At 35.4% G+C, this 17,498-nt stretch overlaps 1 protein-coding gene across 3 annotated transcripts in view; it reads right to left on the reverse strand.

Annotated features, from left to right (window-relative positions):
• Window positions 1-17,498, reverse strand: part of ANTXR2 (ANTXR cell adhesion molecule 2) — a 149,574-nt gene that overhangs the window by 120,696 nt on the left and 11,380 nt on the right. For all 3 annotated transcript variants that reach the window (XM_036069401.2, XM_078068826.1, XM_078068825.1), the window contains 4 exons: window positions 11,654-11,735; window positions 11,085-11,192; window positions 10,896-10,964; window positions 10,036-10,116 (listed from right to left, as the gene is read on the reverse strand). In XM_036069401.2, the coding sequence (XP_035925294.1) occupies window positions 10,036-10,116; window positions 10,896-10,964; window positions 11,085-11,192; window positions 11,654-11,735 (340 nt within the window). The remainder of the gene's footprint in view (window positions 1-10,035; window positions 10,117-10,895; window positions 10,965-11,084; window positions 11,193-11,653; window positions 11,736-17,498) is intronic.

A 17,498-nucleotide genomic window follows, 5' to 3' on the forward strand; every position in this document is an offset into this window, starting at 1 on the left:
AAGATGGGGAAATGAAGGCAGCATATGACTTAGGACATGCAGCGTCTTTGAAGTTGATGTTGAATGTTGGAGACATATCTAGGTTTTATGGTTTGAAGATCAAGCAATCAGTTTAAAAAAAAGACATTTCCCACAACTAATATAAACCAAAACAGATTTTAAAATCTGTACTTTTTCCAATTTCTAAATGGCAATAGGAATGTTATTATATTTGGAAAATAGAATAGAGCCCATTCCAGAAGAAACTAGGTAAACACTTTTTTAATGAATGATACCATATATTCAAACCCAATCTAATATAAAAAGTAGATAACACAATATATTAAAAATAGCAGCTGCTCAATTAATGTTTATTGAATTAATTGAAAAGTAAATATAAAACTTTCTAATAAAAAGCATGAGCATTTTGACTATAAGACAAATAAATGAGGTGTGTAACACTGAACAGTTAAGCATATAAAAAATATAGAGCTTAATTAGGCGCTACCTGAATTAATCAAATCACATCTTCAGTCACACACAGTGAAGAGAAAGCTTATTTTGCATAGTACAAACTTTGGTAATCAATGGCACCGATAAGGCAATGAGCCAAATGGAAAAAAAAACTTAAGAAATAATAAAAACAACACGAAAAGATACATGAACTTAATATATACATGTATCTTAAGAAAAGAGGTTAATTCTAGATAGGTTATGTGAAAAGTGAAAAAAAATTAAATCCCATTGACTGGTTTCCTTTGTGACCTCATTTGTAAAAGTCAATTCTAAATATTAAAGATTTTTTCCCAAAAATAGATTATTTCATTACACTTAAATTCAATACGCTACCTAGACATCTATAACATTTTCTTCAACTTTATTAAAAATTAAAAATATTCATTGTAGCAATAAATTTCTAACACCAACTTTGGGTACATAACGTCATCTACAATAGAACATTATAGATAATTTACAAGTACCCTAGGTATATCCTTAACAGAAACTGCTAATTTCCATGACATACAACATGTCAGAAAATATCAGTAAGGATAATAATAAATCTAAAAAAGCAAGTTTTTTTTTTCCTTACTCATTGAGCAGCTTTAAGCACTGCAGGAGTTCATCCTAATATGAAGGATTCCAAGTTTATATCTCATAAGGAAAAATCACTGAACAGCATTATCCCCAAGGTCCCAACAAAATGAAGCCTTAGTAACTAGCCATACGTATGCATAAAATAAGCAGCTAAGACAATTGTAAGGATGTTTTCACAATCTTCCCTTGTTTGCTTTTTAGCTTTCAATATTCAGATGATCTTTATTTTCTCTCTGGCTGCCAAACATCCCTATCAAATGTATTTTTCTTTAAGAGGTAATACGTCAATGAAAAACAATTATAATTTGTAATCATGGGGCGCCAGCTGGCTCAGTCCACCAAGCATGCGACACTTGATCTCAGCGTTGAGGGTTCGAGCCCCACGTCGGGTATAGAGATTACTTTAAAATAATAAAATCTTTTAAAAAATTATTTGTAAGCACATGTTTTGGATGAGTTCATTTTTTTAAAAAATGCTTGGAGCTTCAAAATACCAGTTGCTCAATACAGCACGCTCTACACTGGCCCATTGCTAAAAATGGATTCTCTCTTCCTTGGCAAGTAAGCAAGTTGTATAAGCACAAGTGACAAATTTTTAAACAAACTTTTACTCTAAGAAATCTAAGGAAGAATGTGAGTTATAATCATTGCCTTTTACTCTTCTCAGCTCCAAACATAACAGATGAATAGTTCTGATTATACTGTTGGTGAAAATGCGCCCATGTTACAAATCGCAACACAAAAACCCCAAATGACGTTTAAGCTCCTCTGTATCTCACAATTGAATTTTCAGAACAAATCATATTAGCAGGTCTTCCTTTCTCACTACAACATAGAAATCTGCAAAAAATGGATTGTGATTTGAAACAAAAGCTTATCTGCCTCCTTTTTTTTCTTTTCTTTTTTTTTTTTTTGGTCAGCACAAACTCAGAATAAGCATTTAATGCTTTCTTAAAGGATGAATAGACTTCCCATAAAAAGCACATTGAAATTATGGATAAAGTTATAACAAATATACTATTTGTTTTAGAATCTAAAGAAATTGAATCCCAACATGTTTTTCACTCTGATACATGTAGTATTTCATATTAGTCCTATTTGCCCACTCTCTTGTTTTGTTAACTGAAACATGAAATCTATCTGCTAAGCATTCTAAGTCTTTGTTCTGTTTGATTTTTCAAAATCCAGAGTGGCAAATAAAATATTTCCCTATGCCACAAGAATAGAAAAACAAAGGCTTACCAGCTCTCCTGTTAGCTTTACAATCAAAAACCTATGCCTGAAAATGGTGAACTTAGAAAAGTCAAGGGTGCCATGTCCATATTTGTAACCCAACACCAGAAAAGTGTCTTAAACACAGTATTCAAAAAATGCTTCCAAATAAATTGGGAATTATTATATTTGGGGGAAAAATAAGATATAACTGAGAAATCACGCATTTATCCATTATAATTTATACTGGTGGTACATTTAAGCCATAAATCTTAACCATTTTATCCTCCTATTCAATGTCCTTCCACTTGATTGAATTTGCTTTCAAGAACAGGTGAGCCTCTAAAGGTCGTCTTTTGTAGCCCAAACAGACTGGTGTTAAGAAATAAACATTTGGCACTTAATTTGGGCTATATAACCCAATGGTACCAGTTTAGTTTTTTCACAAAATATCACAAAGCTATATTTATTAAAAGTAGATCTGATTTTCCTAAACTACAGTCCCAATCAAAGAAAGAAAAAGAATAATATTATTAAGTAAAATTATCATGCAAATGCAAACAGAGCATTGGACTATGGACATCAAGATAAGATTATAAAATTTCAGTACATAAAATGAATAACAAAACAAATTTTCTATTTGTACTTTTTAGTTTATTGGAATTTGGAAGGAAGTGCCTTGTTAGAATATATGGCAAAAATATTTTAAAGGTATTTGAATATAATGGACTGCAATAGCTATTGAATTTTTTCCTACCAAGAACACTTTTTCACCCTTAACGTGTGTATGAACAGTGTTCCCTTTGTATTGAGGAAATTGTTCTCCACTCCATGTGGTCTTTAGTGAGGCTATGGATCATGATGCCTTCCTCTTCGCTTTGCTGCCCACCTCTTGTCACCGGGTAGACATGTTACTCTGGCTGGTCTAAATATGTGACAGGAATGAGCACTTGACTCAGAGTCCTTGTCTGGGACAGAGTATACTGATGCCCCAAAATAACAGCTCGCTCTTTCCAAAGCTAACTGGTCCCAAAGCCTGAAATCTTTGGCAATTACCTTCATCTGATACTCATTTGAACAAGGAAAGAATGAGGAAAACAAAATCATAGGTAAAATTGACAAAGAGAGGTCATAAGAACATGGGTTGATTCTCTGGATCTAACTGCACTTGAGGCAATTTCCTCCCTCTGGACCACCCAGTTATATAAGACAGTAACCTTTTTTTCCTCTTAAGCTAGTATGAACTTGGTTTTTGTAGCCATAGTCATAATACAGAGGAGTATCAATAAGAAGATGAAATCAAAGTTATATGGAATCATAAGTCAATTCAAAGTAAAGTATTCGGGGCACCTGAGTGGCTCAGTCATTAAGCGTCTGCCTTTGGCTCAGGTCATGATCTCAGGGTCCTGGGATCGAGCCCCGCATCGGGCTCCCTGCTCCGCGGGAAGCCTGCTTCTCCCTCTCCCACTCCCCCAGCTTGTGTTCCTGCTCTCGCTATCTCTCTCTCTTTCTCAAATAAATAAATAAAATCTTAAAAAAAAAAAAAAGTAAAGTATTCTCTGGTAAAAAAAAAAAAAAAAGTTTTTTTAATGCTTAAATACACCATAACCATATTATAAAAACATGAAAATATGTTCAAAAAGCACAGATTTTATTTATTCATTCATTGATAAATATGAATTAAGCAATTAACTACTTACCCAATGCTATATTAGACCCTAGGCCAAAAAAAGGAGGAGAAGGAACTTCTCCATGGAATGCTACCATCCATGACCTTCCTATCAGCCCCAACCTTCCTACCACTGATGTGAACGATGTTATCATGAGACACTTCATCTACATTCAGTACTAAAGATCCTTGGATAAACAGAAGCCCAGAAGAGCTGATTTATAGTGAGCCTCATATTATAGCCAGTCTTTTTTTAAAGAGTCCCAGAAACTGATTTCCAATTTCGAGTAAGTTCTACCAGTTTGGGTTTTTTCCTGTGAATATATCTTTATAGTTAGCTCAGACTTTAGATTTTTTTTTTTTATCAAACCATGATTTTATAAATAGAGATTTCCACAACTAAGCAGTCAACATTCATAGCAGAACCTGCTAAAATCACTTAAACTGAGGTCTTATCAGATTGTTCATTAGGTACCTCTTCTATGAAAATTATTTGCCTGTATAGAAAATGATTTTGCAGTGTCTTCTCATTTCATTAAAACATAATGGAGACACCTGTCTTAGAAACTTTTCAAAAACAACACCACCACCGCTACCAACAACAATAGACATCACTGATAAAAACAATTTGGTGCAAAGTTCAGATGAAGCTTACATTTTCAGCACTTTGAATGAGGTTATTTTTTGAAATGTATATTGTACTTTTTTCCCTTTATGAATAATCTAGTTCAGTTTTATTTAAATTTCCTACACGTATGAGTGATCATTCCCTTCCTATTTATATTTATGCTCCTCTACTTCCCCATTAGGTATTTAAGAACTCTGGCATTAGCTGCCATCACCTAGGATAATTCTTTTGGATCCGGGTTATTTATAAAACCAGTTTCACAACTGATTCATCTCTTCTGCTTAATACATTCTGAGGTACTCTATCAAAAAATAATTGTGGAAATAATTGCAAAGAGTATAACATCCCAGGGTCTTGTTTTTAGGGGGAAAAAAAAGGGAGGGAGGTTTTTTACGGAGTATTTTTATTTTTATTCTTTCCATGTTATTCACCAATCTGTGGTTTTGTTTTATTTTGAATGCTACCATCCACGGCACTACCTAATGAAACGCTGAACCACATGGTGCTCACGTGTCAGTCTGACTAGTTCAAATAAAATTTCATTTTCAAAGAAAAGCCTTGCAACCACCTTTCCAAGAAACCAAAAATAATTGTTTAACATTCTAAGATATTAAAGATAATCTAAAGTGGAAAACAGAAGAATTATATCCCTGTTTTTGTGGGCAACCGGAGGGGAGAAAACACAAAAGGAGGAACAATGAGTCAACTCTGAAGTTTTCTGACTTGCACATTTCCCTGGACCTCCACATCCCTAAGGGACATGCCCCATGGGGACTCCCCAGGTCCAATTCAGCTTCTCCCTCTGCCCTTCTGCCTGATTCCACCATGTCCTTTAGCACTCCAGGCCCCTCTGTAAAAACAGCCTTCACCCTCCCTGCTTCCCGTTATTCAGAGTAGTCGGGGGCAAAATGCCCAAGTTACAGCTGACTCCCCTCTCCGTCCTTTTCAACCAATATCCAGTGATCTCTCAGGTTCTATTAACTTTTTAAGGTCTCTCGAATTCACCTTCTTATTTCCAGTTTCACGGCCATCACAATAATAACAACAGCAACTAATATTTTCCAGAGCCGTCAGAGCCTGGCTCAGCAAGAGAAAAACCGTTCCCTGGAGGTTCTGCCCCACCCTATTCCTGACATGATTCTGACCAGGGCATGTTTTCCTTATGGTCCTTGACCTACTTTTACTGGGACAGACCTAGAATCTCAGTACCTAAAATACACCCTAAGTAACTATGGTCCATTGAAGATGTTGTTTCCCCTTCAACAACTAGGTTTCTACTCTGAATCACTAAACAGCTCTACAAGTTCCCCAACAAGAACTGTAGCTCTTTTCTAAATGCAGAGTCCCAAAATTCCACATAGTTTTTGTCATGGGAGTCTCCTTTCCCAGTTGCTGGCTGGGCCCGAGTCCCAAGGCCTAAGGATTTGGAACTATTTGATTTTGCTTAGCTACATCATCTAGAAGTCCCTGTAGATTTGATCCTCTCACATATCAAGGCCATACCCTTTTAGACCTAAGTCATTATTTAGAATTCCAGCCATCACTCTCAGTGGACTGCCCTGCAGAAAGATCAATAACCCCATCCTACATGGTCCCAACTTCTGACATTCCTAGCTTCCTACCAAATGTTCGAAAGCCCCGCCCTTCTGAGTTAGACCATTCTTAATCATTATCTCATTTAATTCACAAAACAACTCAAAGAAATAGAATTTTCCCCATTTGACTTGATGAGAATTTTAAAATCAGAGAGATTACATGATAGAAAGTACACAAGGCCACATAGCTAGGCAGTGGCGGAGTTGGAACTCACACTCAGGTCTTCCTATTCCCAATTTCATACTGTCTTCACTATGTTAGGTTTCCTTTTGCCATGTCTCTCACAAGGACTCTTCCAAGAGACTTATAAAACAACTTTCTGTCTTCCAAATTATCCTATACATTACCGTAAGGATATTCTTCCTAAACGTCCTCAGCCAGCATATAAATCTCAACCGTAAGTTGCTCTTCCATCATTCTCCAATTACTTATGAAATTAGTGCCACTTCCCCATTCAAACATTTGAGAGTTTCCATAATCTGGATCCAGCCTGCCCGTCAACGTTTATCCCTCATTATTCCTCCATTATCCAAGCCAGGCCACATTCCCTCCTGTGCCTCAGCCACTCAGCCCAGGCTCTTTCTGAAGTTCTACATTCCTTGTTTCTAATTTACTCCAACTGTCAGAGCACAGTTCAAATTCCACCACCAAAAGTCTCCCAGGACTTCATATATCGAAACTTATCCCATCCTTCTGTTAACTTTATTCTGGCCATATTGGCGTCTTAACGCAAACTGCAAGACAGGGTTCCTCTCTATCAGCCAGAGTGACTCACCAAACTTTCCAGCCTCCTCCTTATCGCCACATTCTGTAATTCTTGCAGAGACCACCATATTCCAAACTCAAGTCATCATTATTTTCAAGCTCCTTTAGAACAGAGAATTTGTCTTTTTCGTGTCCCCTCTTCCAAGCTTAACACAGTGCCCTAAGCATGGTTAGAACTCAATAAATGAGTGGATGAAAGAATAAATCAGATAATGGGGGGAAGGGAGGTGAAAAAGAGGAAAAGTTTTCACCAGCATCTACTTGAGCTAATAATGAATTTTAAACTTTCATATTCCTAATTAAGGTTGGAGATTAAACCAATATTTTGATAACTGTTAGATATCATGTTTGCCTGGATAGAAATCTAAAAATTTTAAAATGATTTATTTCATTCCAAATAAAAATAAAACGTGAAAAAGATTTTCTGAATCAAATAAATTTTAGAGAAGGTATTAAATTGTTAACATGCAAAATGTTCATAACAAAGGCCTTCTCCAGTCACTCATTTTTGAAGTTATAAGAGAAAGAACCACTACAGTGTTCCTTTTCTCTCTCTTTTTTTTTTTAACTACTATGAAGGAAGGCTCCAAAATGAAACTCCTGTCCTTGCTGATTAAGAAGTTGATTCTGAACAAACTATGCCTCAACAAAATGTGATTTACAGCAAGGGGACCAGCCATCTAGGTCACTGGATTTGGGTGGGCAAGGGAGGGAGGACAAAAAGAACAAGAAAATCGGCTTACATTTTTTTTCTCAATTAAAGATTAACTTCAAAGAAATTAATTCATTGACGATAAGGCCAGGCATATGAATAACTTCCAGCAAAAAAAAAAAAAAATTATCTCTCAATTTAGCAAATATCTTGCCCTCAAAGTACCAGACATCTGAAAGACTTAAATTTTCTGATTATTTACATTTGCTTAGCTTTGCATAAATCCATTCCATAGTATAATTTTTTTCATCCACTAGTTTGGTAAATCATAAAGAATAAAGGGATAGTCTCTTCTCTCTGCCCTTACCCTGAAATAGATACAGTATATTTGTTTTAAATACCAAATATAATTTTTTGAAGATAAGATGGTACTTTGTAAGTATAAAGTGCAATTCAAATTTAAGGCAGAATTATAGCTTTTGTATATTACCAGAGATGGAGCAATCTCTGCCTTGAAGAGACATAAAGTGCTTGAATTGCCTTAAATTTCTACAAAGTGAGCAAAATCCCAAGCTATCATCATGTTGATAAAAATCTCAACCATGAGTTAGATCAACTTTGGTTGTAATGATTCTATTTGTCTGTCAACTTTGACATGTGACTACCGCTCCGGTTTCCCCAGAGGCTGGCTTCCCTAAGGATAATTTACTCCTTTTTTTCACAAAATAGCTGAAGTTTAACTATATTAGAATGAACACTATACCCATCGGCCCCCACCAGATGAAACTCAAGACGCTTTGCTTGCAATTTGTGGCTAAAATAACACAAATCTTTCTAACTGCTTGCCAAATCTTTCAACATAACTTACTCAAGCTAAAGTCCATGAAGAACTTCAGGCCAGAAAGACTGTAGTTAGAAATTCCACTCTAAAGTTTCCCTCATACAAATAAAATAGATGAAACTTAACAAATAAATATAACAAAACAACTTTATCTCCTCTGGTAGTCAACTACCAATTCCTTGAAGGAGATATACGCAGTCACAGCCTACAGAGAGTTTTAAAAACCAATTAGTCACCGAGGATTTTGAATCCAACCTTTTATACAGAGGGGAAAAAAAAATTCCAAAGAGAGTAACCCAGAGACGCCTTCTCTCCTTCCCTCTATAATTGTAAAAATAACTGCAAATTCCCCAGCATAAATTTAAAATACATTCCACTGTTTTGTTTATTTACAGGATCAAATTATCCGCTCTTTTGCATTGTCCATCCATTTTCATGTATTTTAAAACAAATCACAGTTACAGAGTATTTACCTTGAATCCAAATATAAATCCACATAAATATTCATATAAATATGAATCCAAATATTTCCTATTTTTTATCTTGCAATTTTTTCTAAATACTAAACATAATTAAACTCTTAAAATAATAAAACACTGTTCCTGTATTTACATTCGGCCTGTCCACTAGATGTACTGATAACGTAATAGAACCACATCATATTTTTTTCTTTGAAAAGTTCCATCAATGAGGGGAAAAAAACCTACAGGCTACTTAAAAACAAAATCAATCGATTTCACTCGGTTTCTGAAAAACATGATCTTTAAAGAGAAATTTTAAATGCCAGAACCAAATGTCTGAAGACCCTGAGACTTATCTTTTTTTTCCCCTCAGTAAATACCTAAAGATGAAAGGAAAAGCTTTGACTTAGAGAATATACATTATTCACTTCCATTTTAGGATGGTGTTCACCAAAATATCATAAATACTTAATAGCAACTGTTCCAAGTACTTCTAGCAAAAGGCAGTAAAATGAAACATAAACCTCAGCTGTGAAACGTAGGAGTTTTGCTTTGCATTTCCTCATCCCACTTCCCCTTACGCTCTTTAGGGGAGCCCCGATTCTAACAATCACCAGAGACAGTGCAACTGAATTCTAAACAGAAATATTATGAGCTCCAGTGAAACGACTAATCATTAAAAGGGAAAGAACAATGGCAGTCAAATACTCAGCCGCTGGTGCACAGTGCCTGCCTGATAGCTAAGAAACACCATGTTTGGAGGAGGGAGACATCACACATTCCAATCCAAATTTTTACTTTATCTTCTGGAAAGCCTATAAAACTTCCAAGATATCAAGAGAATGAGGAACTCCATGCTCACAGGGTGGAAGTGTCTAAGACTGTTCATGAAGATCTTAAACTTGGAATCTCAAACCCAAGCTCACAGAGTTCAATTAATAAGCATTAATACCAACAATTAACACCAACAAAATCCAGATCTTTAGAATTAATGCCTTGTTCTCAATACCAAACAAACTTCCTTCTTAATCTCTTTCTTCAAGATAACGACCACCTGAATGGATATCAAGATTACATCTTACATTGTAAAATGTACCTAAAATCATACGCCTTTCTTACTCCCAGAAAAATACTCACAGAATTAATTATTCCTTTAAGAGCTTGAAATCCACCTTTGACAGGGAAAACTTGATCCTTGGAATCAGCAATTCTTTCCAGCTTTAGAAAAATGAGGAACATTTAATTAACGGGTAGTTGAGACATACATTTTATACACTTCATTATGTTTCAGTTATGTTCATCTGAAAAATTACACGAGAGGATCAATTCACCAGTGTAGCCTGTCAGGAACTGAAGGAGATGGCACTAGTGTTACTCGAAACATAGTGCAATGAAATGAATTAGCCACAGGCCCTTTACATCGGCCTCAAGTTTGAATCTCAAAACAGTGCAGAGTTCTACAGCTGTAAATGTCAAGAGACACAGGAATCTTAGTCACGTTCAACCAGAAATTTAAATGTAAAATCATCTGGTAAGCCAAGAAAAAAAAAATTAATATATAAACCTTCAAAACTTAACGAAAAAATTTGGGTTTTGGAATGAAAATTATTAAAGATTTCCTCTAAACAGATTTCCCAAATCCCTGCACTCCTAAGAGTCAAGTTTTCAATCAAACTAAAACACCTAAATAAGACCGTCATAATAATCTTGTCAGTTGAGTTCAAGGAGGAGTATTCATAATATTTTAATCCAAATGTGTGTTCTATAATATCAGTTCCTCCAAACCAAATGAATATTCAAGAAATTCTAGAGTTTCATTTTCAGTAATGAAACCTATCAAAATCAGACATTATTGATGCAGAGTTCAAAATCATTTTATAGAAAATCTTTAGCAACCAATTAGTGTCACAGTAAATCACCAGTGAAAAGAATTTGATGAACTACTCTTAAAACAATTATGTAATTTAGATTAAGGTTTGCAGATCTGCTGCACTCACTTGAGCTTGTTCAAAGTCAAGGACACCAACACAATAAACTCTAGCCCCAAATGACCTCGATATCTTTGCCTATGGAGAGAGAGAGAGAGATGGGGGGGGGGTTGCATTATTCAAATATCAGGCTATAGATACAGAGACACACAGCAAAGTATACTGGGGTATAAAGAACAGTTTCAGCTCAATACTCACCTCTTTCTCTGCATATGATGGCACCAGACCGTCCAACTTACCATCTGTCAGAGCAATTACGATACTGGAGGTTTTTAAGCCTCCTGCTTTCTGAATTTGTTCATTTGCCTGAAAATATAGAATAATTATCCAACTAACAATTTAATCTTAACTTTTAACCAGCATGTTCCATCAGGCTGAATTTATGAGTCTGACAAAACCAAATTATTATAGACTGGCTTTTAAAACAGGGTATTTTGTGTTAACTATTTTATTTGAAATATGTATAGATTCACATTATAGAGTAGTTACTATTGGGTTTAAAGGATATAAATTTTAAGCTTTGATTGACTAGTCTGAAAATAACCACACACCACAAAAATTCCTTAAAAAGCAAAATGCCATCCAAATTTTTCTTATCACCACAGTAAATCAGTCTCATCCTTAGAACAACTAAAAGCATTAAAAAAAAATTTTTTTAAAGATAAACATGTAATGGGGTCTTTGAGTTTTACTAGAAAGTTATAGTTTATTGCATTACAGAATAAGAAAACATTCTCTCCCATACTTATAAATGTGAAAGAACTTACTAGCTTTAGTCCTTCATGGATGTATGTCTCTCCTACTGGACTAACACGTTTTAAATCCTCCAAGCCTTTACTGATTTTGCTTCTGAAAATTATAAAATTAAACAAAAGAAAAATGAGCAAAGATCAAAATAAGCACTTATCAAAAAACATGGCAGTATTACAATTAAGGTTTCTTCAGTAAGAGGAAAGAACATGGGCATCTTTGAGGACAGATAACTTCTCATACTTTTTGCTATTTTAATAAGTATTTAATAGCATTCGTATTTTAACTACAAAAAATAAAAGTACTGACAATATGAAATAACTTGAGAAATCTAGGTATATTCTAGGCCTTTTTGAGCTGAGAACAGATAACTTCTATCATATTTGTTTGACTAAATGCTGAGGAGTAAAACATTTTCCTTCATCCAAAACAAACAAGGATTGTGTAGGTCAGCTTAAGTGAAAAAGCATTTCTGAAGCACTTACCCACTTCCCTGCAAGTTGGAAATTTCCTTTTTTATCTGCAGGTTTCTGAGGCACATTACTTAACCCTTACTTACAGAAATTCACAGTTTCTACTTTTGTTTCCCAGAGTCCTATGTCTCAGAATCTAGTCACTCTTGTAGCATCTTATCACCCATCCAGACACCAGCTCATTCTCTTGAATACTGTAGGTACTTAGTACATATTTGATGATCAAATGAAAGAATAAATGGTTGGATGGGTGGATGGATGGATGGCAATGGGTTCTTGAAAGATGCAACAGGAATGAAAAAGATGAAAAACTAGAATAATCTTTTTTCATCCTGACTAATTAGAGTCCCAATGCAGTATGTCTAAATGAAGTATGAATACCTTGTTAAAAGCTATTTTGTGTGTATTAAGTAAGAGAAGACTCATTTTTCAGAGTTTTTTAATATAGGTTCCAAAGACCCCTTGAAAAATAAAGAAACCATAAGAATCATAAGAGATCAATACAACAATGTAGCAAAAACAATCCAAAATAAACTCAAAATTTCATTTTAAATTTTTAAATTTAAAGGATCAGAAGAGAGATCTTAATATATTGCTTTCAGAATTTTAGTTTTTAAAAAGCAAGAAAAATACCTTTTTTTTTTTTTTTTGTGAGAGAGAGAGCACATGCCAGCAAGGGGAGAGGCAAAGAGAGCAAGTGAGAGAGAGAGAGGATTTCAAGCAGGCTCCATGCTCAGTGCATAAGGAGCCCGACATGGGGCTCGATCCAACGACCCTGTGATCATGACCCCAGCCAAAATCAAGAGTCAGACACTTGACCAACTGAGCCACCCAGGTGCCCCAAGAAAAAAGACCCTTCTACATAAAAAAGTCTTGCAATGGTAAACTGAAGTATAATGCTTTAAATAAAACATAAAGAGCACCCACACTATTAAGAATGATAGATGAAAGATTAATTATAAAAAGACAGATGAATGGATAAAGATGTGGTGTGTGTGTATATATATATATATATATATATATATATATATATATGCAATGGAATATTATGCAGCCATCAAAAAGAATGAAATCTTGCCATTTGCAACGACGTGGATGGAACTGGAGGGTATTATGCTGAGCGAAATAAGTCAATCAGAGAAAGACATGTATCATATGACCTCAATGAAATGAGGAATTCTTAATCTCAGGAAACAAGCTGAGGGTTGCTGGAGTGGTGGGGGGTGGGAAGGATGGGGTGGCTGGGTGATAGACATTGTGGAGGGTATGTGCTATGGTGAGTGCTGTGAAGTGTACAAGACTGTTGAATCACAGATCTGTACCTCCGAAGCAAATAATACATTATATGTTAAAAAAAAAAAAAGAAGAAGAAGAAGATAGTAGGAGGGGAAGAATGAAGGGGGGGAAATCGGAGAGGGAGATGAACCATGACAGACTATGGACTCTGAGAAACAAACTGAGGGTTCTAGAGGGGAGGGGGGTGGGAGGATGGGTTAGCCTGGTGATGGGTATTAAAGAGGGCACGTTCTGCATGGAGCACTGGGTGTTATATGCAAACAATGAATCATGGAACACTACATCAAAAACTAATGATGTAATGTATGGTGATTAACATAACATAATAAAAAAATACAATTAAAAAAAGTATATTATCTGAATATCAAGGAACTTACTAGAATCATATGTAAAAGGATATATATATACATATCATACACTACTAAAATAAAATTGTATACATATAATATATATCATACACTATTAAAACGTATGTCAAAAATAGTAAAAAAAAAATTTATCATACTGCAATGTTGTATTTCAAATATTTGAAATAAATGAGTCACTCACCAGAACTACACTCATGTTTTAAAAGTAACTTACTGATTATATGCTGATATTGTAATGAAAATTATTATCAGACAAGTTTTCTATCTCAAGGAGTTTCCCAAAAATATGTTTCAAAGTATGATCCTTATCTTCCTCCTTCCTGATTCAGTCATCTCTACCAATCCACATTGTCTCTTTTAATACTTGGTTTAAAATCAGCCTATTGTGAACCTATCTTTAACTTCATTACACTCTTTTTTCTAAGGTACCCCAAATATATCTACGATCAACTTCTACTACAATGAGTAATTTTGTCTCTCAAAAACTTTCTACTTTAAAATAATGTAATTAATTTAATTTAACTTAATTTAATTTAACTTAATTTAATGTTTTCACTTCTCAACTAGACTGGAAGTCCACAGTGGACTATCACCAGGTCTACCATTTATAATGTATCCTCCTACTCTGCACTTATTACTTATTATAATGCCTTTTACAAAGTAAGGGTTCAATAAATTTTTCAATTTACCATAGGAAAAAGATTCATAATTTCACAGATGATGGAGCAAATTACCTACTTTATAAGCTTGTTTTATCTAAATATTTATGTTTAGTATCTACAGATACAACTTGAAACTGATTCTGTTTGAATGCAGACAAAAACCAAATATTTGGTGCTTCCGAGAAATGAGTGGCAGCGTGTCCTCAAGCATTAATGTTCGCTGCCAAAAGGGAAATGAGAAAAAGACAACTGAAATTCAAGTTTACACAAACAGATTTTGCATGATAAAAACTGCCTTCTCCATTCAGTTCAGATTCACCTCACCATTTAATTCCTTCTAAGAACCACAGACAACACCAGCAGAGGACTCTAAGCTACAAGAACTTGCCCAATGTGGAATTCAGAACTTTTTTTTGGAAGGTAGGACTCAGCTGGCTTATTTCATTGGAAGAAGAAGAGTAGCCCTGGCTTTTCTATCCATAACCATACGTGACACCCTAATATTCTAAGTAGCACCAAATTCCATCATTAGTTTTGCAGCTGCATCATCATTGGAGCAAAGTGTTTCTTGCCAACAGTCAAGAACATCAACGCACATGAGCCCTGGTCTTATCTCCTTCCAGTGGAACTACACAGTTTGTCAGCCTCCGCCAACCAGTGTCATTTTAGGGGAAACTAAAGCCAAACAAGACAGGGCAGATCTCAGGCCTTCGAAAGATGCCAAGCAACTAAAAATAAGTTCTAAACTTGTCTATTAGTAAACAGCTAACTGGGGGGATGCAAAATGTCGTAGGTTAAAAAGAGAACTCATTCATCTAAACTATGACTCTAAGAAAGCTCTAAAAAAAATAAGGAAGTGGGGGGTGATAAAAACAAAAGAAAAAATGCACATGTTATAAAGCTCAAATTCAACACATCTTAGATCAACCTCACCAAGTCTGGTTTTCACGTTAGGTCTCCAGCTACAGGAATAGTGATATTGAAACTACTTTGGTATTTGTTGTGAAGCTGTAGTCAAGGGTGCTGCAACCATAACACATAACGTCCCCTCTAACGTCTCATGGCAGAAGGTTCTCGTCATCCCTGAGTAATCACCATACACTTCCTCCTTTCTGCTAAGTACAACTATGTCAACTGTTTCTTGCCCTAACTTTTGGGAAGCCCACAGTAAATTTCTTACTCATTCACAAAATTCTGCTAAGTTCCTATGGTTACCATATTGCTACATCCTCTTTTCCAAGATCTTAACTTTTCTTTTTATATGTTATTGTCTTTCTGCAATGTTATTATGTTCAGTGCAGCCCAATACGTTTTGGAAAGAGGCAGAATTGAAACAAATTAAATGGGATATTAAACCTCTGATTTTTTTGTTGAGAATCAGTGGGCTAAAATCTATAATCAACTCTTTCTTTTTTATTTCATAATTATATTGATTGGAGAGAAAGAGAGGGACAGACAGAGAGGCAAAAACACACTGACTCATTTTTTTAATCTCTAAAGTAACACTTTCCACTCTGTTAGTATCTCTCCAATTTCTCTGCTGAGTAGGGGAAGGAAGAGATAAGAGGGAAGGGAAAGGATATGATGGAAGGGAAGGAAACATAGCAATTACATTGTCACACACTGCACTACATCAATGGCTTTTCTCCATCCGTAGAACACTCTGGATTTTGGAAGGTGTTCATGATGTCATAATTAAATATATATTATAAATAGTGGCATAATCAAATGATTGGCAGAGAATTCTGACTTGCCCAACTAACACAATTAAGGCACAATTTTTTATTTGAAGTACCTTCTACTTGTGACTAATGATATTATGTTTACAAAGTACATTTGTATAGTACTTGAACTTTCCAATGGACAACATCTTAACTTCCCAGATTTCAAAACTCTCCAGATTTCACTCAATCTACGTGCACCTGCTAAGTGCCTACCACAAGTGAACACTGAGTCTGTATAGTGATAATAAGAAGGGCTCCCATGTAGTCCACACACATCTCTACAGATGCACCTTAGTGCTCCACCATGGCTGAATACTGGAATCACCAAAGGGCTTTAAAAAAAAAAAAAAAAAAAAAATCCCTTCTGGGCTCTAACTGAAGAGAGTCTAATTTACTTGTGGTTTGTGATAAGTTCAGGGTTATTTTTTTAGAAATTCCCCAGAGTATTCTAATGTGCAGCCAGAATTAAGAACCTCTGATCTAATGTCTTTTTTTTTAAAGATTTTATTTATTTATCTGAGAAAGAGTGAGAGAGAGAAAGCATGAGAAGGTGGAGGGTCAGAGGGAGAAGCAGACTCCCCACTGAGAGGGGAGCCTGCCAGGGGACTCGATCCCAGGACTCCGGGATCATGAGCTGAGCCGAAGGCAGACGCTTAATAAACCAAGCCACTCAGGCACCCACCTCTGATCTAATCTAATTTAGAAACCTTTCCATGTCATTGGAATGCTCTTTTCCTTAACTATTTTGCCAGTCAGTCCTCTACTGAAAGGGTTTGGGGGTGACTAGGACAATCTTTTAAACTATAAAATACAGTTTCTCGGATGGTACAGCTTATAGCCAGAGAGAACTGAGATGAATTCCAAGTCCTATCTTCTTTCTTCATCTGTAAAATAGGGATGAAAATATCTACCCCATGGAGCCATTGTGAGGATTCAATGGCACATAAGAAGTACTGAGTAAGTTACAGGTACTACTGTTGTTAAGTTGGTATTAGTCATTTCCCATGTTAGTAGGATTTTGTTCACCCAGGTTACTTTCTCCTTGATTCCAAGGAGAGCTCCCTCAGCAAACTGAGAGTTGAAACATTTTGATACAGAAACCAGAAAGGAGAAGGGAAAAGAAAAAAGGAAGGAAAGAAGGTGTTATATTGAACTTTGGTGGGAGGAGGTTCTGGAAAGAAGGCAAATGGGAAGCTACGTAATGAGGGAGGAAGACTTATGGATTGGAGTAAATCAGAAGTGAACTGAAGGTCTGGTTCTACAACTAATAAACTGCATACACCAGCAGTTTACTGTCCTGGAGCTCAGTTTCCATCTCCATAAAATGTAAATAATAATG

Source organism: Halichoerus grypus, chromosome 3 (genome assembly GCF_964656455.1).
Source record: "Halichoerus grypus chromosome 3, mHalGry1.hap1.1, whole genome shotgun sequence".
In the NCBI taxonomy this organism is placed as follows: domain Eukaryota; kingdom Metazoa; phylum Chordata; class Mammalia; order Carnivora; family Phocidae; genus Halichoerus; species Halichoerus grypus.